General features: G+C 48.3%; 3 protein-coding genes across 4 annotated transcripts in view; 1 reads left to right on the top strand and 2 right to left on the bottom strand.

Annotated features, from left to right (window-relative positions):
• Positions 1-1,784: 1,784 nt before the first annotated feature.
• Positions 1,785-12,464, bottom strand: APOBEC2 (apolipoprotein B mRNA editing enzyme catalytic subunit 2). Its single transcript, XM_010977300.3, has 3 exons — positions 12,208-12,464; positions 4,823-5,386; positions 1,785-2,420 (listed from the first exon to the last, which is right to left on the bottom strand). The coding sequence occupies exons 1-2, from the start codon at positions 12,336-12,338 to the stop codon at positions 4,843-4,845; spliced, it is 675 nt and encodes a 224-aa protein (XP_010975602.1). The 5' UTR covers positions 12,339-12,464; the 3' UTR covers positions 1,785-2,420; positions 4,823-4,842.
• The window catches only part of UNC5CL (unc-5 family C-terminal like), a 24,592-nt gene continuing 14,022 nt past the window's right edge, over positions 12,461-23,030 (top strand). Inside the window, exon 1 of one of the 2 annotated variants that reach the window (XM_064476469.1) lies at positions 12,461-21,474. The gene's annotated coding sequence lies outside the window, so the exon portion shown is untranslated. Of the gene's footprint in view, positions 22,624-23,030 lie in introns of both variants that reach the window. The other variant, XM_064476468.1, reaches the window with a different exon arrangement.
• Positions 20,911-22,031, bottom strand: TSPO2 (translocator protein 2). Its single transcript, XM_010977299.3, is given in 3 exon segments — positions 20,911-21,112; positions 21,350-21,487; positions 21,859-22,031. Coding segments are annotated over 3 exon segments (513 nt in total).

Raw genomic sequence — 23,030 nt, 5'->3', positions numbered from 1 at the left:
TGTTAGTGAGGAATTTGTGGTGTTAAGAATGGAAAAATAAATACCTTTTAAGGGGGTGTCCAGTGAGGTTCTGTGCACATGTCTGTGTTGTTCTGAATTTGGGTAATGGAGGATTCACTTGTAACTTAATTTGGAGGAATCAGATAGAGGGTCCAGTAGGAAGAAAAGCAAGATGAGAAATAAGAAATCAGAATGGGCAAGAACTGTGGGTCAGCATACTGGAAAGGTAGGTTTTTAGAATCTCCTCATGGTGAACTCTTGCTCTCTTCTGTCCACTACATAGTTTCTGTGATTGAACCTCTCTGAATTCAGTCATGAAACCAATGAAATATATAATACATGTTAAATACCTGGCAAAGTTCCTAGTGTAGAGTAATGACTCAGTAAATCAGTGGTACTCAACAAAATCCTTTTGAATCTTCTTAAAAAAATAAAGGTCCACTTAGTCCAAAAAGAATTCTAAACTCGTAGTGGGGGTGGAGGGGGAGAGAGTGTCCAGGTTTCTTTGTGTTTTTAAGCTCCAGAGGATTCTGATGTGTAGCCAGCTGGGATCAGAAACAGTAACTATTAGTCCCCTTTTCTGAGCTAGGAGAGCAGTGCTTTGTCCACTCTTGATTTCATGGTGGAAGAATAAAGTTCATGGATTCAGCCAGTGGTTCAGTATCAGAGGTATGGGGGAAATGAGTGGAGTATTTTTTTTCCCCTTACTGAGGTGGTAAGAGTTCAAACAGCCAGACCTATTGATTTTTCTCCCTAGAGTGGATTCTGGGTCTGTCATAGGACTTGCTGCTTCCCCAAGTGTAAAAGAACTGGATTTGAAAAGGGGGGGGGGCTTATTGAAACACTAGGAAAGCACTGGTTAATTACAATCTTTGTACTTTAGACTTGTGTTCTTATCACATTTCAGCCTGATACGAGGCAGCAGTTTCAAAAAGTATTTCACTTCTTTTGTATCTCTATGTGTAACAGATGAGTTCTCCACACGGTTGGGGTAGGGGCAGTGCAAGGGGCAAGTTCACTGTCAAACTTTTAAGACAGGCTTTTCTTCCATCTTTGTTTCTGTCCACATACACACAGTAAAATTGAAGGGGAAAAAAAGAGAGAGAATATCTACACAGAACTGGAAATGAGAGTGGGGTGATAAGAAATTTAAAGTATCTTGCGTAACAATGCAAGTAACTCTTAACACTGGGTCAAAACATTGGCTTTCTAGGCTGCCTCCACATTTAACAGGTTTCAGGTTAATTTTTTTCATGGAGTGTGAGCCTCACTCATGTTTCTTTTTTGTGGTTTTGTGGAGGTGTGGGTGTAAGTGGAATTCAGCAGGGTTCTGATAAAGTGCTTTGTCACTTGCAGCTAGTCTTGGGGTCAAATTCCGATGACTTATCGCACTTGAAGCCTGGGGAAATGAGACATGGCCTGATAATAAGAATGAACACATTATTCCTGGAAACTAGTTAGAGTTTGGCAAACACCCAGAAATTCTCATGTGAAATTCTGTTTAACATAGGACTCAAACAAACCTTTTAGGAAATGAGACTTTTGGCATCAGTCTGCCATCATCATCAAGAACCACATGCTGACTAATCTTACTGTATCCGAACATTGAAACCCTCCTACTTCTCACCCTGTCTTCTTTAATCCAGAGGCTAACTGCTTATGAATTGGCATTTAGGATGTTTATCTACCTTATAAACAGATTTTCTGTGCCTTTTGTTTCATTCTCTGCTGTATTCCTGGTCTTCAGAGGAGGGAAAAGACACTCACTTACAAGTAATCACAGAAGAAAATATTTTATGAGAGTCAAGACCAATGTGTGAAGTCCGCGTGGGAGAGTTTGTATTCCCTGTGTTGCCTAGCCAAGTCCTTGTTTAAGCCTCCCTCCCAGTTTATAGAATGTCATGGCTTGGTTCAGAGCCTCGGACATCCCTATTTCTGGGACTTGCTCACTGTCCACAGTAACTTCTAAACGTCCAAGTTCTTTAAAAAACCTGGTCACAGAAAGACCACACCACCTCTTTTATTAATGTTGCTGTTTTTCTTTCTTAAAAAAAACTCAACAAAATGCATTTCTGGACATATTTCAAAGATCTGTGCAGACCTGGGGTCTCAGGCCCTTTGCTGTAAGCAGCCCAACTGAGGGACTAATGAGGACCTTCAACCCACAGATGCCTGGTGCCCATATATGGTTGTTACTTCTCTCCTTGCAGCTCACTTTCCTCTTTCCCAAGAACAGCCTTAGAGGGAGAGGCACGACTTAAATGATTAACAGCAAAAGTGTATTTTGAGTCCTTGGAGGGCCTTGTGCAGTAGGATTGGTTGATTGTCGAATGTTGTCCAGCTCCAAGTGGTGTTAGGAAGTCAGGCATGTCCCAGATGGCCATACATGTCACTGCTCTCTCTTGGTGGCAGCAGGCAGCCTTAGTGAAAAAACAAAAAGCATGTTACTGAGAGCCCTGCTGGCCCCAAACAATGTGGAGTTTTCTCTTTGAGCAAGGGTTTCTGTGTGCCTTCCCCAACAAGTGCCTGAATTTCTCCTCCACAGTCTCCTGTGATTTCTGGCTTACTCAGGATTGAGTTTGGTTTATTCATCTTTTGGTGTGCTTCACACAAAGAAAGCTCCAGAAGAGATCTACTTTCACTCGGTTCTCTTGAGTTAAATATATGGTTAAATCCTCTTCTGTCGTTTTTTAAAAAGATAGAATAAATATGAGACAAATTTTCTTTAACAAATGTCCGTTTCTTAGGAGTATTTTAATTAAGCAGAGTTCTTTGGGGCTTTTAGATTACAACTTGATTTCATGCCTTTTTTTTTTAAGCTTCGTACGTTTTTAACCTTTCCCTTCAGGAACACGAGGTACTCAAGTAGAATACAGGGAAGCATGTTAATGGGTCCAGATAATACGGTTATGTATGCTAATGGAAGGAGGCTTACAATGTGGAACATGTACAATAATGTTTTATTTAAAAATAATTTGACTTAGGAATGGACTTTTCCCTCAGACTGATTTATCTATTTTACTTCTGTTTAGATTAGCGTAATATACAATCTCAATTATCCAAAATTAAAAGCTCTTTTAATCCCCCTTTAAATGCTTAATTTTTATAGCAGATTTAGCTATTTAATTATTTGACTTAATGGAAAACACACACACATCTCTGAAGTCTTGCCAGTTTGGCAGCTGGAAGAAGTGGCCCGTGACTCTGAAAGTCTTCTTTCAGAGTTCTGAATGTTTAAGAAGGAAGTATATCCGTTAAAATTAAGCTATCATTCTGCAGAATCTATGTAGGGTGTCTCATTACAGTGATAGTCCCTACACTAATAAAATCTTTAAGGAATTTAAAAGTTAATTTTGTGTTTTCAGAGGTCACCCCTAGAAATCTGTTTTTATTACTACTCACCACCACTCAGAGTGGTGTCTTATTTTATGTGAGCAAAGTACTAAGTGGCATTATCCAACCATAGTCTCACTGATTTCAGTTCCTGGGTCCTGCTTTTTGTAGGAAATGGCTGAAAATTGTGTCTTCATGGGTTGGCGAGTGCTCAGCTGGATAATTACCAGGCACCCTGTGTGCATATCTATCAGCAAACACCTGCCAACATCAAGCTCTGGAACATTGATATTTCCAGAACATGTCCATGAAGTGACATCATTTCTTTAGAGTATTAAGAGTGAAAGACACCAAAAATTTTTTTTTTGCATCTTCATGGAAGCATGCTGCTTTCATGTTTTATTAATATGCGAGTTGTTCCAGAATGAAAGTTGCATAAGAGGTGAAGACCCTTTCTCTGTACAGGAAAATTCTGATCAGTAACTCAGGTCTTGTAAAGGGACTTAGTCATAGCAGTTCTGTGGGAGCAAACTAGATCAGACCAACTTCAAAAGGAGATAGTAAAGGATCCTTCACCCTCTTTCCTGAGAGTAGTCGGCCCGTTTCTCTGACAGTCTGATTTACCCTCAGCAAGAGGCCAAATTGGCCTTAATTGTGTCCTAATTTGCTTAAACAGTTCATCTTTACTTCCAGTTCTCCTATCCCATCTTCTGTCTCTAAGAGGCTACTTCTGAGCTGCTGCCTAATTTGCAGACATCTTTTTATCCCTTTAAACATTCCTTTGTAGAAGAACTAGTTACTGTGTTATCTCCATTCCTGCATTCAGCATTTTTCTCCGAGTTCTGCTGAGGTCTTCTTAACTTAAGAGAAGTGTTCTTGCATTGTACATTCACACAGCAATTATTGGTCTCCCTCAAAGTGGAACTATTTGCTTGAAAACATGAAAGCTTCTTTGGTCCCCCAAAAGTTGATTACAGATCCATTTGGGGACTTTGGAAAGTATGAAAAATAAAAAAAGAAAATACCCCTGAAGGAATGAAAAATTGCATTAGAGAAAAATGGAATGGTAAGGTTGCAAATGGGGGTAGGGAAGACATCTAGAAGGTGTATATGGACATGGGGACATGCTTAGGGGGTTGAAATATCTTCTCTGCTGTTGAATAACAGGTCCTTGCACCATCTAAATCTCATTACAGAAGTCATTCTACCTCATCAAAGCTTCTGGGTTGTTGTCACCCTTGAGCATTCCAAGTGATGGTTTGATACAAAAGTCAGTTTGATAGAAAAGGGTAGGAGAGAAAAGGATTTAGGGAGAGGAATTTAGAGGAAAGAGAAAAGAAGGCAGGATATTCTAAAAATGTTTTTGCACCTAACCAAAAGCAGAGAAATGAAATTCTTTCAAAGGAAAATCAAACAAACCACTCACACTGCCTGACCTCAAGCTTTAACCCAGGTTAACAGTGAAAAGAGTGATGGTGTCATGACTCACGTGAGGCTGAGCCCAGTCGCCTACTTCAGGATGTCCGCCAGTTTCTCCTCGTAGTACAGGAAGTTCTCCTGAATGTCCTCCCAGGGCTCAAAGGCCTTGGATTCGCCCTCTTCTTGCTCCACAAAATTCTGCCAGACGTACTCGAAGTCCTGGGGCTTCATGATGCGCAGCTTGCAGCCTGCCTCCTTCAGCTTCCTCAGAGCCGCCTGGATCTCGGGCTCCTCCCACATGAAGAGCCGCCCCACCAGGATGAGCAGGCGCAGGTTCTTGGTCTTGTTGAGGGTTTTGATGATGCGGTCAGCGCAGGCCGCGCAGGGGCTGGAGGACACGTACCAGGTGACGATGTACCGCAGTGCGGGGTCGAAGGTTGGCATGATGGTGTTGAAGAAGGCTTCCTCCGCATGGGCCGCGGCGTGCTCGTCCTCTAGGTATCCCCGTGTTGCCTGCACTTGGCCTCCCTTGCTCTGCGCTTCCACCACGTAGCAGAGGAAGGTCTTGTTCCGCCCGGAGCTGTACTCCACATTCCGGAACTGAAACTTAAAGAAATTGACCGGCAGCCGCTCCCTGTGGGTCAGGGAGACAAAGGCACAGGGAAGGAGAGAGAACGATGAATTCTTGCTCTAGGACTAGCCTAGTGTAGGTAGCTCTCCAAAATCAGTACCTTGGAGACACATTCACTCTTACTATTAAGACAGGCCTTGCCTACACTAACAGCAGTGACAGAAAGGCACAAAAGAATCCAAAAGTGTTTGTCTAAAGGAGAAGAGAGAATTTGGGGTGAGGTGTGCACCCTGGACACCCTATTAGGATGGGTCCCCGAACACTCCGCCATCATTCCCAGCACACAGCACACTCCCACATTTCTGAATCAGTGACTCTTTACTCTGGCTGTACATTAGAATCCCCTTGAGGACTCTACAAATGTCCGTGCCAGGGCCCCACACCAAACCAGTGAAATCAGAACATCTGAAGGGGGCCAGGCATCAGCATTTTAAAACTCGCCACATGATTCTAGTATGTGGCCAGGTGTGAGAAGCAGTGTTCAAATAGTGATTGTGCAAAGCGGCAAATGTGAAAATGCTCAAGACAGAGCAAGACAAAGATGTTGCAGGTTTCATGCTTTCATTTCTCCTGCTCGTCACTCATGTATACTGCTTCTTAGGCATGGGATGGCCTAAACCTTGCAGTCCCAGGCTCTCCTGATGACTTTCTCAGGTCTGTCTTTTCCCTCAGGTGAAAGGGTTGTCACATAAGTGACCAAGAATGTTTATCTTTGAGGCCAGACTACCTAAGGATACCTTCAAAGGAGTTAGTGTGTGTATAGTACTGAGTCGTTTCAAAATCATAAAAGACTTGGCCTCTCTTCTCCAGACACTTATTACCTAGCAGCTACATTCTGGCTGGACAGAGAAGATGTAAATAAGACAGCTGAGAACAGTTGTAGACTACTAAAAATAAAGACGTAGAGTGCAGGACACATGATGGAGGCTCTTGAAAGTTTAGCCTTGATTCAGGAGGCAGTAGAGAATTGTTACAGGTTCCTGAGTAAAGAAGGGTATAATGAAGGTCCACGGCAGAGTGCTGTGATGGCTTTAGGCAGACAGAGTGAAGCTGGGGAAAGCCTGAAATTTAGGCTTTTCCCTTGGTGTCCTAGGACACCAGACTTGGTGATGAATATATCCAGTGGCTTTAAGGGGAGATGGACGATTAGGAAATGAAAGCAGTAGAAAAAGGCCAGGTGTTTTGAAAAATTTAGTAGTAATAAGAAGGTGAGAAAAAAGGAGAGAGGCTAGAGAGAGCATCAGAGCTGAACACTTTTTCTCTTTATGAGTATGTGCTTGTTTTTCTAAAATAAGGAAGATTTGTGCCAAGTTTCAAGGCCAAAGAGAATGAAGAGGCTATGACGGGAGAGATTGAAAAGGTCAGAAGGAGAGGCTGAATGTTTTCTTTTAAAAATGTAATCATCCCTGTGGTTGCCCCAGAAGGTGCCCTATGGTAACCAGTAACTGTGCTCTTGCTTCCTTACACCCCTTCCCTTCCCCCGGGGAGGTCACCCAACTCTTTGGGCTGCAGGGGGATCCCTGGTATCCCAGGGCCTTGGCTTCTTAGGGATAAGCAGCAGGTGCCAAAGCGCTGAGTAAACTTGAGCTGTTTCCCTGCAGTCCTCCCCTCCCCCATCACCAGATTTTCTCTACCCAGGTTCCTGTGTCCCTTGCTGTCAGATTAAGGTTCCACTGTGGAGATGGATGTGTTTGGGGACCCAGCCCTGGGATTCCTTCAGGGACTATATTTAGCTCTCTAAGTCCCTCTGTCCCTGGTTGGATGTGTTTATTGTTTACTTAACATTTGGGGAGAATGGCTGGCCTGATGAGTACCCTCTCCTATTTTGATCCCTGCAGGGAACTCACACTGAGCTCTCTCCACTTAAACTCACCTCACCAGACCACTTGAGAGCTCTGGCCAGTTGCTAAATGATATCTTTACTTCCTGGACTGTTTTTTTTCCCCCACTACGGAGACACACAGAGCTTATTTACCCTTCTTGCTGAAAGCCTTTTTTGCTCTTCAGGGCCTTTTGCCAGACCACGCCCCTCCTTGGGCGTGCTCAGAGGCTGAGCTTGCTTGGCTTTGCAGTGGGATCCTTGGTCTTCTAGGAGCATAAAGGTTGAATGAGGCCCTCTGGGGCTCCCACAGACTGAAACAGCCAGGCCCTGGAGGGGCACCAGGAGAACAGGGGTGGTAGAGGTCTGAAATTTCTCCGGAGAGCTAGACAGCGTGGCCATCTTAGGTGATATTGTAGAATCACAAAATATGTCAACGCTATTATGCCCACTAGTGGAAGGAAGGAAATAGTGACAGTGATCTTGTAGATAATCACAAACATATTTTATTTTTCTGGTGGCATGGTATGCCTGAGTACTATGGTTACTTACAGCCCTTTACACTCAACCCCAGAAGATATTTTACTGCTAAAGTGGTGTGTGGGTGTGTGTTGGAGTGGTGGGTAGGAGAGAGATGCTGTTGGTAGTCTTCACCTGGACTCAGTCACCTCTTCAGGCACAGAAACCACCAGCATGATTCCTACCCGCTCCCAAGCACCTCTTCAAGCACCACTTCCTCATACTTTCTGCAAACATTCACACTTCATCTGCTTAGACCCAGGTTTCTGGGCATTGCAATTCTCTAGGCAGGAAACCGAGAGTCCTCATGGTGGGGACGATGGCCAGCTTGATGGAGAAAGGATGTGAGTTGATGTAATATATATATTTTTCTCACTTTCACGTTGAAAAGCATTTGCATTTCTTAAGCATAAATCTAGACAGTGAAAGGAAGCAACGTGGAGGGCAGTGAAAACTACTTGGAGATTAAACATTTGCTACAAAATAATCCATAGAGTGGAAAATCTACTCACAGGTAATTGAGTGTTGACTTGTTTCCGCTTTGCTCACTGAGACCTTTTGTGACCTGCTCGAAAGGGGCAGAATTGCCAGTTTCGGTTTCCTTTTCCGTTTGTCAGACTACTTTTCAAAGTGGATGCTGAGGAGTGGGCATAGAAGGAGTGGAGAGAAGCAGAGAGTTCTAACAGCCTGACTTGCTAGAGCTAAGGAGGGTTTTGATGGGCTACTGGCTCCTGATTGGCGGTTCTGGATGCGATTCTGCCTGTGGCAAGCCCCGAGGCCACCCTGTTTCCCTGGGAATTACCATCTGTGCATGTGAGATTTGACCTTCCCCCAACCCTCAGTGGAGGCCAGGGTGGCCAGAGTCAGTGGCACAAACCTTCTCAGCACCCTTGAATCTAGTGAGCATTAAGAATGGTGTCAGAGGCCCCTCACTCCTTGCGCAGCCCTTCCTCTCTGAACCCTCACTGTTCCTCACGTGGGTGGAGTAAACTACTGGTGGCTAAAGAAGTGGTTGAAAGGAGAGTCACTGCCTGTGCGATTCATCTCTGTTCCAGAATAACCCCTTTGATAGTAGGTTCAGCTTTATGTAAAATCACACACAACATAACTAGAGAGAAAGACACAGCAAGGGGTGCTGCCAGGCAGAGCTGCAGTCACTCATCACTGGGATGGAGAGATGGAGAGATAGCCTCTTCCGGTGCTCCAGAGCTTCCCTAAAGCATGCTGAGTTCAGAGGCAGGTGCGAACCAGTGGAATTCTCCTCTAAGCCTAGCGCTGCCGGATCTTCATATATCCTGAACTTCTCTCCTCGAGAAGCCCTCCCCCAATTAATTCCTTCTTCAAGTGCCTGGCAGAGAGCCTACCACACACTAGGTTCTCAATTAGTTGTTCACTTATTTATTCAACAAATATTTGTTTAGTATCAGTTAAGAGCTGGGTACTATTCTTGGTGCTGTTCTCCAGGGAGAAAGCAGCTAAAAGGCAGAGTCCCTGTCCTCATGGAGGTTAAATACTTGTGGGGGGAACGGGCAGCAAATAAATGACTCCTATTCAGAAAATATTTGTTGCATATGACAAGACTTCTCTTTATGGTTTTTTTCGATGCAGCCTAGTGATTTGGATCGGACAGTCTTGGCGTTCACACCCTACTCCATCTGCTAGCTCTGGGCAAATTATTACTCCCTCTGAGGCTTGGTTTCCTCATCGGAAAGATAGGTTGAGTAATCCAACCTCTCAGATTTTGAACAATGGTTGACACTTGAGAAATTAAACCTAGAACTGATGGGTGATGCCTTCTCTGGACCCCAAATCTTACCCCTCAAGCACTCCTAAACCTGATCCCTCCTCTGCTCTCCCGTTCATGTTCAGAGGGTTCTCTCTTTCAGTGGTGTGCTGGTTTAACACCCAGCTTGCTGAAAGGAAGGAAGGAAGGAAGAGAGAGAGAGAGAGAGAGAGAGAAAGAAAGAAAAAAAGGAAGGAAGAAAGGAAAGGAAGGAAGAAGGAAGGAAAAAGAAAGAAAGAAAGGAAGGAAGGAAAGAAAGAACCCTGATTTCTAACATTTGCTGATTTCTGTAAACACCCCCATTGTGGAGATTTCAAGAAAGCAGCATAAAGTCACTGAACACAGTTGGTAAGAAATGCACCCAAACAACTCAGCCAACTTGAGCGGGCCTGGGCACACCACAGTTATAGACCTTTCTCGAGCAATTTCCACCCCATTATTTTTAGTGTTCTGAGGTCTGCTTTCTATCCCGACTGCCCTGTTCAAACCAGAATCACAACAAGCAGACATCTCTCTCCTTATTCCTCACCTAAGACTGTTTCCTGAAAAGCCACCTGCTGTTCTAGTTTGGGGCCAGAATCGTAGGGGCAGTGTTGCTAGACCCACCCCTGTGGGAGTCCTGGCTCTGCTGGCTCTTTTGACGCCAGGGCACCTGGAGAGTGAAGGAGAGGGATGGGGTTCCCTCATCCTGCCCCGGCACAGACACAGCCGCACCTCTGCGCTATTTTAAGCAGTCTGTTTACCCGGAGGGGCCCAGGAGACCAGTCTCCACAGCTGTTGCCTGTGGCCGGGAAACACTCAGGGCCCCACTTCCCTCTTGAACTGTTCTCAGAGCACTGGAAAGTGGCCCCACTTCTGCCTCTTTTTCTGAGCCTTGGGTCAGGGAAGCCACTGAGCCTCACAACTTTGCAGATGGAGACAGGCGGAGCTCTGTCTCAGAAATCGGGGACCCAGCATGAGTAAGAGACAAGTGGTAAGGACGCTTGGCTAGAGTCAGAAGACCTGCCACTTACTGGTTCTGTGCTCTTGGACCAGTCACTCCATTTCCCTGACTCTCAGTTCCCCATCTGTGGAGTGGGGATGATAGGGCACCCCTCCTCGCCTTGTGCAGTGGCTTGAAGGAGCTCAGGCATGTGAGTGTGCCGGGACTATAAAGCCCCAGACAAGTGGAAGTGACATCAGGGGATTTAATCTTTCAAAACCCACCACCCTGAGACCACAAAGCATGTTCAACTCAACAGACATACTCTTAATTCTGTTCTGGACTTACCCCACCCCTGTGCTGGGAAGATCACAGCACTGCGCAGAGTGGGTGTGCATGTGCCTGTGTGTGTGCGACCAAGGGCAGCAGGGACCAGCATGCTTAGCTCTTAGGAAAAGGATCTCCTTCCATAGAGAGGAGGACACTGGAATCAAGGACTCTCCTGGCCTGGTGGCCCTAGGCCCTCCCTGCGTCTAAATTAATCTGTGTCCCATTGGTCCCTTAATCCTGGGATGAGGGTGACATTACTTGGTTGGGCATGGGCGAATGCAAGTTCAAGGGCTCTTCCCTGAACTCTTGCCTCAGGAACTAAGATGCCTTTCCCTCAGGTTCTCTTAGAAACCGGAACATATCTGAGCTGGAAGGGATCTTCGGGATCAACTAGTGTAACTTCCTCATGTTACGAATGAAAAACTGCAGCCAGGGCTAGAAATTCACTTTCCCAGCTTCAAACAGCAAGTCCAAATTGCCTCCCAGGCCTCCTTCTGCCCCTTGAAGGCATCATGCCCCTGTTCTTCCTGAAATTTCTCTTAGTGTAGCCCCTCTTCTGCCTGTGGGCATTGCTGGAGACTCCCAGGAAGGAATCCTCAGGCCCCACATATTCCCTTCTTGTTCTTTGTTTAGGAACTTACCCGAATCTTCTGCTAAAGGGACAGAGAGGGAAAAGGAAAAAGACAGCTTTTTTTCTTCCTGGAAATGGCCTGATCTGGACAAGACAAGGGGACCCTCTGTGCAGCCCCCGTTTGGAGCCTCGAGACTCTTTGCTCTGGGTCCTGGTTCCTCCGGGTTGTGGCTGAGGGCTTTGGAACTCCTCTGCCTGGGAGCTGTGGGGCCTAGCCTGTGCTACCCGGCCTGTAACGTCTCTGCTTCCCTGGGGGCAGGTGTGCATAGTCCCTGGGGAGACTTAGAAAAGATTCAGCAAGGGAGAAAACCTCTTCTCACCCTGGCTTGGGAAAGGATGAATCTATCTTTCCTGTCTTAGGATCTTCTATTCCAGAGAGAAGCTCTAAAGAAAGAGAAACATACAGGTAGAGGAGAGGCCCACTCAGAAGCAGAGAGAGAAGCTGGGGGAAGAGGTACTTTGGGGCCACACTGACACGTGCCAGTGGCATCCGGTGTTCTGACCAAATTCCCTAGAACTATACAACATCTACTCAGAGAGGCAGCTGATGGACGCCCCCAAACCATGAAACCTCAGGGGTGATTTCCTTCTCTGGGCCCTCACCTCCGCGGAGCTCCTCCTACTTCCCCTGTTAGAGGGTCCAAGGTGTCACTTAGAAGCAAGAGAGTTTGCTGCTGGGTCCCCTGCAGCCCCCGCTGCGCACTCTCACACTGCAGGACGGAGACCCTGACCCCTCCGATTATCGTCCTCGGTGCCCCCAACCTGTCCCCAGCCGGTGCTCTTCTAGGGAGGAGAAGCCCAGCCCACACCGGGCTCTCACCCTGTGACGATCTCAAAGGGCGGCAGCTCAATCAGCTCCTTCAGCTTCTCGGGGTCCTCCAGGTTCTCCAGATCCTCACCATTCTGGGAGGCAGGCGCCGCGGCCGCAGCGGCCTCTTCTTTCTGGGCCATGGAGGGGCTGTGGCTCAGGAGTTGCTGAGAGGAAGGGAGGCAGTGGTCTGGGCCAAGGTCTGGCAGCAGAGTCCCAAGCAGCTGTCAGCAGCTAAGTCTGCCTGGAGGGTGACAGGAAGAGGACAGGGCAGGCAGGCGGAGTGCGCTTACCCCCTGGGCCGCAGGCTTTATAAGCAGAGGCCCCTCCCCCAGGCCCTCTCCCTCTATCTTTTTTTAATTGAGTGACGGCGGATGCCAGGATGGGGGGAATGGAAAATCTGGCCATCAGGATCCCCTATTTATCAGGAGCAAGACAGGAAGCTGGCAGGTGGGGATGGCTTGGCCCTCTCCCCGCACCCCGCACCAGTTCACACGTCTTCATATCTCTTCCTAATCCTCCGCTCTCACTTTCTATCCCTCACCTTTGTTTCCCACCGGACTTTCCCAGCATCCTGGTGAGATCATGGAAGGGCCCCAGGGTGGGTATCCTGAGATTTTGGAGGAAAGCTCTCTCAGAGGTTTAAGCAGGAAAAGGCTTGTGCAGAATGGGGCGGTTGCAAAGAGACCCGGGCCCATTTGGTTGAGGAGATTTGGGTTTAGGAAAGGAGGGTCCTGAGACAGGGCAGAGAAGTACCGCTAATTGGGAAAGAAACTGTGAGTTGTTACTTAAAGGGAGTGGATGCTGCTTCCGGTTATGGGCACATAAGGCAGTGTCAAATCCACTGGGAGCCTCCAGGAGTAACAATACTGAGATTTATTAAATTGAGAGTTTTGAAAATAGGCCAGGCAATGATGTTAGTGTTTTACATGTGAAATTGGACTTAATGCTCTCCACAGCCCTGGCAGGCAATGCAGATTATCCCCGTGTTACACATGAGGAAACTGAGACTCACGGAAAGGTTAAGGGCCATGCTTATGGTCATCAGCCCACAGCAGAGGCAGGGTTAAAACCCAGGCCATTTGACACCAGAGGCCAAACATTCAACCGCCATGCATGTTCCTTCCCAATTGGTCCTTTATTCATTCAATGAATACTTATTGAGCATCTACTCTATGCCAGGTGTTGTTTCAGGTACTGGGGATATGGCAAAGAACAAAACAAAGTCTTGCCTCACAGGGCTTGAGGGGTTTGGATAAGTAGTATCTATGGTCTATTTGGTGGTACTAAAGAGAAAAGTCGGGGAGGGGTAACACAGTGACATGTTTTTATAGGATGGCCAGGGAAGAACTTTGAAAAGGAGGCAATTGAGAAAAGATCTGAAGAAGGTAAGGGAAATAATCATATGGATATCTAAGGGGAACATGTTCCAAGGAGGAGAAGAGCAGGTGCAAAGATCCTGAGGTGGATGTATTTGAGGAACAAGTAAGGACATCGGTGTGGCTTGAGAGTCCTAGGAGATGAGGCCAGAGAGATAAATGAGGAATAAATAGCTGGGGCCTTAGGCTGTTGTAAGGGCCTTGGCTTTTTCTCTAAGTGAGATGGGAAGTCATTGTCTTTGAACAGGTGAGATGTGTGGTCTGATATATTTTTATAGGATCACCCAGGCTGCTTTGTTGAGAATAGAGAAAAGTGAGAAAGAGCAGAAGTCAAGGGACCAGCTATAAGCCTATCAACACTAATGAGAGATGACTGGGGCCCTTAGAATAATCCCTGAGCTGCAACAGCACAGGGAGGGAGCTGGATGATTTTTGCACTTCACATGATGCGTGCCTAGCTGGGGCCAAGGGTTTTCATGTTTGGGGCAATGCAGACACTCTAGGACATTCTCAGGGCAACAGAAGGATGGGGTCTGGGTCACCTAGAGTTTGAAAATGAGGAACCTGAGAAAAAGGGGGAACCGGTCTGAACATAGCTCCCAGTCGGGTTTGGTGGTGGGGATGAGAAGGCAGAGGACCCTTTCCATGGTCTGACTAGAGAATAGGAGTCAGGATAGTTCGGAGGATTGGAGGCTCTCTCTTCCAGAGAGCTCTCAGCAGCATGGCCCCTTGTGAGCGAGATGTCCAGGTGTTCTGGTTTGCCCAGGACCATCCCAGTTTATATTTGTTTTCCAGGCATAATTGCTACAAATGCCCCTTTCACTCCCCAGGTGACCCAGTGTAGAACAATCAACTACATATACGGTCAACCTACCTATTAGGCTTATTACTAAAAGCATCCTATCCAGAGGTAATTTTTTTCAGGTATTTTTCCAGGGGTGTAAGGCACAGGGTAGCGGTAGTAGTGCTTGTGTACACAAAGTAAAGGCAATGATAGCTTATAAATAGCCAACACACAGACACACAACATTTAAATGCAGAGAGTTTACTTCATTCTTTTATTTGATCAGCATTTATCGAGGGCTTCTACGTGCCAGGCACTACAGTGGTAAACACCTAGGAGACAGAGATAAATAAGGTGCTGCCTCACCAGGAACAGCTCCCAGTCTTTATAGCATCTGGAGGTGTTCAGGCACGCATGATCGCCTGTGGTCCTCACACCAATCTCACTCAGTTTGTGTGTGTGTGTGTGTGTATTATTGGCTTCATTTTACAGGTTAGGGACCCTGCAGCTCAGAAAGGTGAAGTGATTTGTATAAGGTCACACAAGGATTTAAGTCCAGGTCTTCTGAGCCTACATTTTTATTTCTAGGGCTGCACCCAGCAAGCTCTGATGGCTGCATCTCTAAAGCATTATGTCCCACTTGTGGTTGCAGCTGCTGTGATGTGCTTGGATCTATGAAGGAAGAGAGTAAAATGTCTTGCAAGGAGGAAAGTAGGGAGGAGAGATCCTTTCCCCTGTTGGAAAGACTTCCTTCTTGAGAGTAGATTCCTATATTTTGGCTGCTGTGTATAACCCTGGATTGGGAGAGGAAAAAAAACCCATGTTCATATCCCCATCTCAGCCTTTGATTCACTGTGTGATCTTGGCCAACTCACTTAGCATCTCTGGGCCTCAGTGTTCCTGCCTGTGATGCAAGCTGAGTTATTACTGTCTATTCCAGGATGGTCAAAGACATGAAACTGAGGAAGCAGGACTGTCTCCCAAAGACTTGCAGGGTGGAAGAGTGTAGAAGAAATGATCCGACTCTGGGTGATGTTGGGAGATGGTGCAGAGCTGGTCCCCAAGCTGGTCCTCTCTGAAGAGGTGACCCCTCGCTCCTACCAGATCCACGTACAGCTTTACCTTTGGCACTTGGGAGAGCGTCCTGACCCTCCCTGGACTGACGACTGACAGCTTCCTTTTCCACTACTCCTTTCCAGCCCCTCCTCCCCGCTTCCCTGGAGGGCCTCTGACTTGCTCTGGCTATTTATGGCACCTCCTGGGGGCCCGAATTCCTGCCTGGTCCCTGGCTCTCCTTTCCAAGTCTGACCAGTTTTCCCCGCTGGCCCCAGAGTGCAGCAGCTAATCTGGGGGATCAGGTGCCAGGAGCTGGACTCCTCCTCCTGCAGCTGCCACCATACTCTTTTTAGTACAGGCGCTCCCCACCCCCTGCGTTAACACTGCTGGGTAGGTTTATATCAGTACGCCCGTTCTGCAGAGGAGGAAACTGGGAAATAAGGTATCTACTTATTTCCGTGGGGTCAGGGGGGTGCTGGGATTTGAACGCAAGTCTGTCAGCCTCCAAGTTACATGCTTTTCCCATTGTGTTATGCTGCCTGGAATTCAGTAACAGTGAGAACTGACACCAGCTCAGCCCCTACTCAGGGACTGACACTGCTCTGAGCAGGTCACATAAATTAATTCATTCACTCCTCATCAGAATATTGGGGTAGGTATTATTATTATACTCATTTTATTGGTGAGGAAATTGAGATCAGAGAGGTTAAGTGACTTGCTCAAGGTCACCCAGCTAGTGAGAGTAGAACTGTGTGTCTTTAGAGTCTTAACTCCTGCACCATTCAGTCCCTACTGCTCCCAGGACCCCTGAGGCTAGGCTCTCAGGGAGGAGGGCAAGAAGGGGATTAGGGGAGAGGGAGTTCTTGCAGGGAGATTGGGCTCTGGAAGCAGTTGGTATATGAAGGGGTGTGTGTGTGTGTGTGTGTGTGTGTGTGTGTGTGTGTGTGTGTGTAGGGGGTATAGGTATGGAGACACCAGGCAGCTGGTGAGTGGGGATGGAAACAGAAAAGGGAATTTTCCCAACCTGTCTCTGTAGCCCTAGCCCTAGCCCCTTTCTGTGCGGTGGAGGTGGCTGGAATGAGAAGGATTAAGCCCAGGGTATGCTGTGGCCTGCCTCTCCCTGTCCCATTTCCCACGCTTGTTTCAGAAAGCATTCAGAGGTTCTGGGAGGTGGCTGGGGAGGAGGGGACAGGGTCAGGTTCGGGTACTCCTTGGGTCTCGGCCTGATGCCAAGCTGCCCTCACTGGGAAGGGAGTAGAGAGGCCAGCTGGAGGCTGGTGGAAAATAGCAGCCTCACCAGGGGAAGGTTTAAATTCTCACCCTATGAAAGAAGACACCTCGGGAGCCCGTTGTGGGTGCTTTATGTGCAGGGACAGCTGGGACCCCAACAGCACGTTGCCCCAGAGACCCAGCCTGGGAGTGCCTGCCCCTCAGTCACTACTGAGACGAGGTACACAAACAACGGGCCACGAGTACCAGGCACCCCGCTGGCAGGCAGGAGCCTGCCCCGGTCGGCAAGTGCTCTGTTGACATAAACACAGGGGTGTCCAGAGCCTTGGCGGGATGCGGGGAGAGGGCCACGGGTCTCCTAGAGTCTGAGGCTGGGATGGGAGGAGGCCAGAGTTTCCAATCGCCTCCTGTGCGGGTCACCATGCTTGGCTTGCCATGCAGGACACACTACCCTGTGGGAGAATGGTGACACCTGGAACTTTAGTCCTGGTCACCATGGTCTTCCATTCTAGAGGCCACTCCTGGCACCACCTGGCTCCCATGGTTGGAGTCTTTGAGGAAAATGGTCTGATAAGAATCATGGCCATTAAGTTGACTAATAGTGTTCCCCTTTGAAGGGATGTTTGCCGGGTCGAAGAACCTACTGGGAGAAAGTGATGAATTTAATAATCAACTTTTGAGAGGAGATTTTCAGCCCGTAGAAATGTGTTGGAGTAGGTGCAGGTGGAGGGGGTAGGGCTTTTCAGGTGATCTCCTGAGCAAATCATTTCTAAATGGGCTGGGGGACTTGGAGATAGACACTAGAGGACAAATGAGGCCAAATAGCTACTGTTGTGTCTGGCGTGACACAGAGGGGTTCTCCTGGCTTGCGTGCTAGAAGGGGGGCCTCCGTGATGAAGGGTCCTTGAAGCTAGGCAAGAGCCAGGGGCCTTGGTGGACTCTGCTTGAGGATGAAAGGGGGGGTCCAGATCCGAGGGGACCCTGACTAAAGTCAGGCTTTGTTTAGATGGGTCACCTGTGCATCACTAATGAGGATCAGCAATAAATCTTTAAAACAAAAGGTTCTTATGCTTGTTTTCTGGAACTACAAGGGAAGGGAACCCTGGGAAGACTTTGAAACTGGGCTTGGTGTGCAGGGGAACCCCAGGAGATAGAGTGGATGGTGGCCATGACTTTGGAGCCCTGGCCGGGGCCTGACAGCACTCAGGGGCCTTACGCCTCCCATAGGGCATCACCTCTACCTGCCCATAGGTAGGAGGGGCCGGAGATGTGCAGAGAAAACACTGCTTGCACTCTGCCCCTCTCCCAGCCCAGCTGACCTTTGTCCACTAGATATACACCTACCAGTCTGCTCATCTCACCTCACCCCTGTGTATTCGCATTCTGCAGACATTGGCAAAGGGAGGAAATTGAAGGGTTCAGGGGAGAAAGACGGCACCAGGAGACAGTAGACTGAGACATAACCCTGTCTTCTGAGGTTGCTATTTTGCATGGTGCTGCTCCCCACCTCTCCAGACATTGGTGAAGGGCTTGTCTCTCCCCTACCTTCCGAGTGAATCACTTTCAGACACGATGTGCCCATTCAGAGGCAAGTGGAAAAACACTGCCCAAGGACAGAGACGCACACACATGTGATTTGGATGGTGGACTCCTGGGCTGCATCTGGCAAAGAGAGGAGACAGCTCCGACTCTATTTAGGCACAGCTCTAGGTAACAAGAGAGGAGGGGCCAAGGGCAGCGTGTACTCCAGGCTGGGCTCAGAACTGGGAAGAGGGGTAGAGGAAAGGTAAGAGGAAAGGTGGGGAGGCTCGGGGATTAGAGGTTCCCATTCAGGAACCAAGGAGCTGGTGCTGAGGGGGATTTTAAGAACGACTTTGGGGTCAGAGGATGAGAGTTCCGGGTTGACCCAAGTCAAGCTTCCTTCTAGGGCCAATATCCAAAACTAGAGGCATCTGGATCCCTGGGCTTGTGGCATCAGCTTGGCCTGGGGAGGTCTGAGTCATATGATAGGCATGGTGCATCTTCTTGGAGGGCCAGTTTAACTTCTAGAATTGGTAACATAAATGAAACTGGTAGCATATTTGTAATGCCTACATGAGATGGTGACATAAGGACAATGACAGATACTTCTGGGGTGTTCACTTGTTTAAGGTCACGCAGCGATGGAGCAGCTGGGCACATTTACTCTTCCCAGCAGTTCCCTGAGGTCCCTATTTTACAGCTGAGGAGCATGAAGCACAGACAGTGAAGTCAGTTACTCGTACCCAGTTACCAGTTAATAAATGACAGAGTCAGTATCCAAGCCCAAGCTGGTCTGTCTCCAAGGCCAGAACTGCTAACCACTCATTCCCCAAGCTGATCTGATTCCGTGGGTCTGGAACGAGGCTGGAGTCCCAGCCATGCGCAAGTGCCCCACGTGGTCACTGGGCCACACTTGGAGAAGCACGGCAGCTCTTCTCAGTCTGCCTGCACATTAGAACCACCTGAGATGTTTCAAAAACTATTAGGGCCCTTCCCTGCCCCCAAAAGAGGCTTTTTCAGTTGGTCCAGAGTGGGGTGCAGGTGTTAGTGGGCTGCTGGTCAGCACTTTCCTTTAATAGAACAGTGTGTTCATTTATTCAGTCAATCATTTGATCAACAAAGATGTGTGAACACCTCTGTGCCCTGTGCTGCACTGGGGCTGGGGACACAAAGGTGGGTGGGGCACTGTGTGTGCCCTCCAGGAAGGCAGGTGACCGATCTGCCCTGCTGGGCAGAGCACACCCTTTGTGGAGGCGGGAACAATGCAGATTCCTTCTCGCTAGTCCTCCCTTGGCGAGCTCCAGGAAGAGCCAGTCTCCTTCTCAAATGATGGTGTCCTCTGGCTGTTCCCCTCTGTGTGGTCCTTGGCCCCCACCTGAGAGGGCACAGTTGGTTCTAGGCGCAGAACTCAGCTCACAGAACCAAAGGCTGTCAAAGCAAAATGGGCCCTGAGGGACCATCCGTGCCTGGAGCTCTCAAATTTTGGTGAGCGCAAGTGACAGAAGTGCTGGGAGCTTGTTAAATCTAAAAATGTATGGAGCCCACCCCAAAAGTTCTGATTCAGAATCTGGGGTGGGGTCCAAGGAATACACATTTTTAATAGGCTCCTGGCTGGCTCTGGGACACGCTCAGCAGTGGTCTCAGGTGGGCTGCACATGAGGAGGTCCTGGGAGTTTTAAAAACACCAAGGCCCAGGCCCATCCCTAGAGAGTCTGGTCGGTATTTTTAAAAGCTCTTGCCGCAAGGCGCCTGGCCTTCCAGCTGGCCTTGTTTTAGGATTTGGGGAGGGAGCCCTGTGGCAGTCACTCCTTGCCACCATCCGGGCTTTGAAACAAGAGGAGTAGGAAACAAGAGGCAGGAAGAGACGAAAAGAAAAAAGCCAATGAGAAGGTTTAGAAAGAGAGAAGGGTGGACAAGACACTCCTACTGAAATCACTACATCTCTTTTTTTTTTCAACATTTTTTCGTATAATAATAATAATGAATTGAAGCAAAAACCCAATAGTATGAGTATATGAAAACAAAAATAAAAAATGATCTATAATCTTACTTATACATTCATATGTATCAGATAATGACATAAGGTACTGGTATAACATATATAACCATATCATGTATTATTGTATAGTTATTAGTATAATTAATGTACTGAATTAATAAAATAGATGAATTAAACAGAATTAATATAACATATTTTGATATATAATACATAATATATATTTGTATTTACATATAATACATAGTATAAAATATATAACTTGACACCTGTAATTGGTATCCTTTTTGACTTTGCTTTTCTGTTTTCCTTTTATGTAACTTTTCAAATACATTTTGTTTTTCAGGTAATCAGTAATCTAAGTCCTAAACTTCGGGGTCAGGTTTGGGAGGGCATGTGAGTGGAGATGGTGCGCCCGCCCTCCGAATACGTGCATTCACACCTTCATTCACGTGTGCACACTCACACACATGCAGACACACTCATTCCGGCCCTGCCACCCTGGACATCATACCCTCAAAGTTCATTAACAGGATTTTATTCATTTATACAATTAAATTAATGCTTATTAATACAGAATTTATTAATTTATATTAAGTATAAAATAAGTCTCCTCCCTTTTCCCCATGTCTCTGAATTCTAATGGATAGTGGCAGTGGAGGGCCCAGGACAGTGGCCACAATGGGACGAGTCACCTGCGGGGACTTGTCAATCCCTGGCCGCTTCCCCTGCTCCCCAGCCCCCGTGCCTCAGTTACTCTTCTCCCCCATGGGCCGAGGCTGGTGGTCTGGACAAAGGCTGTCCCTTCACAGGTGATAGGTGATGGATGTGATCACAGTGAGCCAGGCCAGGTAGGGCAGCGGGAGCAGGGCAGCCAGTTTGTTGGTGGGGTGCCAGATCAGTGCCATGCTCACCACCAGCCCGAAGAGCAGCAGCAGGTGTGGCAGGGCCTGGGCAGAGGGCAGGGCAGTCAGGCAGGCTGCCCTGGGAAGTGGCCCTTGACCTTTCTGCAGCATCCTGGACCCAGCGAGTCCAGTTCCTGGCACTCTGTGCACACCACAGGGGCTCAGAGAAGTCTGCCCAGCCGTTACTGCCTGCACCCGATTGACCTGCCATTCCATCTGCTTCTGGGTCCTGGCAGCCCCCCATTTCCCACGCTATTCCAGTGCTGAGCCCTTGTGACTTTCCAGACCCAGGGAGTGGGCTAGGAAGAGAATCAGGACAACCCAGCTGATGGCGAGCTGCGCAGCAGAGAGGCCTAGAGGCAAGGCCAGGGCCCGCTCGAAGCCCCCTCCCAGGTCCTTCCACACCAGGTAGGAGGCATAGCTGTGGAGAGATGGTGGCAGAAACGCTCAGAAGAGAGTGTTTCCATGGTAAATGGAGGAAGCCCTCTGGCGTAAGGCATTTTGGTTACCAAGAGGTAATCCTCCTGGGCTGAAAAGGGGTAAGTGGGTCTAGGCTTCATTTGAGGGCTGGGGCGGGGAAAGTGGTGGGAAGAAGTGGGCTTGGTGATGTGGGGAGGGGATGGAGAGACTGGGAGAGGGTGGAAGAAGACGGGCTGGAATCCAAGGCAGGTACAGAGGGGACACATCAGAGGAGGCAAGATGAGGTACCAGCCCTTTGGAGGTCAGAATGCAGCAGCAGTTCAGGGATGGGAGACTTGTTCCCACCCCATAGCATGAGAAATGGGTCCTCACCCTATGACAGGGTAGATGGTTGTCCACACAAGCAACAAAACCTTGTGGGATGGGCACCAGGGCAGCTACTTCAGGCTGTTACACCAACCAGACGTCCAATGATGGGTGAACAGCCTGACCAGGGTGGGCCCTAGGAGTGCCAGGGCCATGAAGATGACCCCTTGAGGCCACATTCTCCTCAAGGAGGCACAATCTGGGGAGGCAGAGAACACACTAATGGTAGCCTTCCCCTGGTCCTTTCCCTGTGTCTGCCCATCTGTCTCCTTCTACCTGAGCCTTTGTAGGAGGTCTAGTCCTAGAGGCTGTGTTGGGCCAGCTCCCATCCTGCTCCTCTGAGCCCACACCGCCTTTTCTGTTTTCCATGCACTTCTTTTCTCCACACCACTCATTTGGCACCGAGTATACTGTCCAGTATTGATACCTGCTTCTTAGTGAAGACTCCTCTTCCCCAGCGTGTGTCTGACTCCTGGATCTCAGGTCCAGCTATGCCTGTCTTTTCTGCCTCCCACAGCAGGTGGCACTTGGCCAGGTACATAGCAGGCCCTCGATGGGACAGTGTCTTAGACTGAATTCAACCAAGTTGCCATAACCAACCTGGAAGAACCACGTTTGGAAGGCAGGAGCCAGAGATCCCTGGGAGTCTTTTTTGGTCCAGAATGGGCCAGCCCATCTGCCCTGGCTTATGTTGCTGTACCAGACTGGCAGACTACAGGAGCCCACCCCACCTGAGCACCTGCCCAAATTCAAACTCAGCAGAGTGACACTGTAGGTGCCTTTCTCTGAAGCTCTCATCTATCTCTCCAGGGCTGGGGGAGGTTCCCCTTCCATCTTTCCACTTACAGAGGGTCAGGGCCACCTACATGAGCACCCAGATTTCTTGTGGCCTGACTTCTCAAGGAAATAACTGCCTGGTCTCTGATGAAAATGCTGCCATGTTCATTTGCATTTTGGTTTGTTAAGTCATTCGCATGTGGGGTGATGCACAGACCCTCCTCCAACCAAGGCCCCCACCCAATATCATGCTTCTCCTTTGCCTGTGGTATTTCAGCCTCCTGCCCATGATTGATGTGATTGATTATTCTCAGTGTTCTGGAGTGACTGCCCACTCCATCCTTTCTTGTCAAGGATGCAGGAACATGTCTTGGAGGTTCTAGGGACAGGGCTGACCAGCC

The sequence above is a fragment of the Camelus dromedarius genome, chromosome 19, assembly GCF_036321535.1.
Source record: "Camelus dromedarius isolate mCamDro1 chromosome 19, mCamDro1.pat, whole genome shotgun sequence".
NCBI lineage: Eukaryota > Metazoa > Chordata > Mammalia > Artiodactyla > Camelidae > Camelus > Camelus dromedarius.
The sequence above is the reverse complement of the archived record's forward strand: the minus strand, read 5'-3'. Positions and strand labels throughout refer to the sequence as shown.

Coding starts and splice junctions, on each gene's coding strand:
- APOBEC2 (XM_010977300.3), bottom strand. CDS start 12,338: ATGGCCCAGAAAGAAGAGGCCGCTGCGGCCGCGGCGCCTGCCTCCCAG. Junction 5,387..12,207: donor CCCTTTGAGATCGTCACAGG/GTGAGAGCCCGG, acceptor CCTGACCCACAG/GGAGCGGCTGCCGGTCAATT.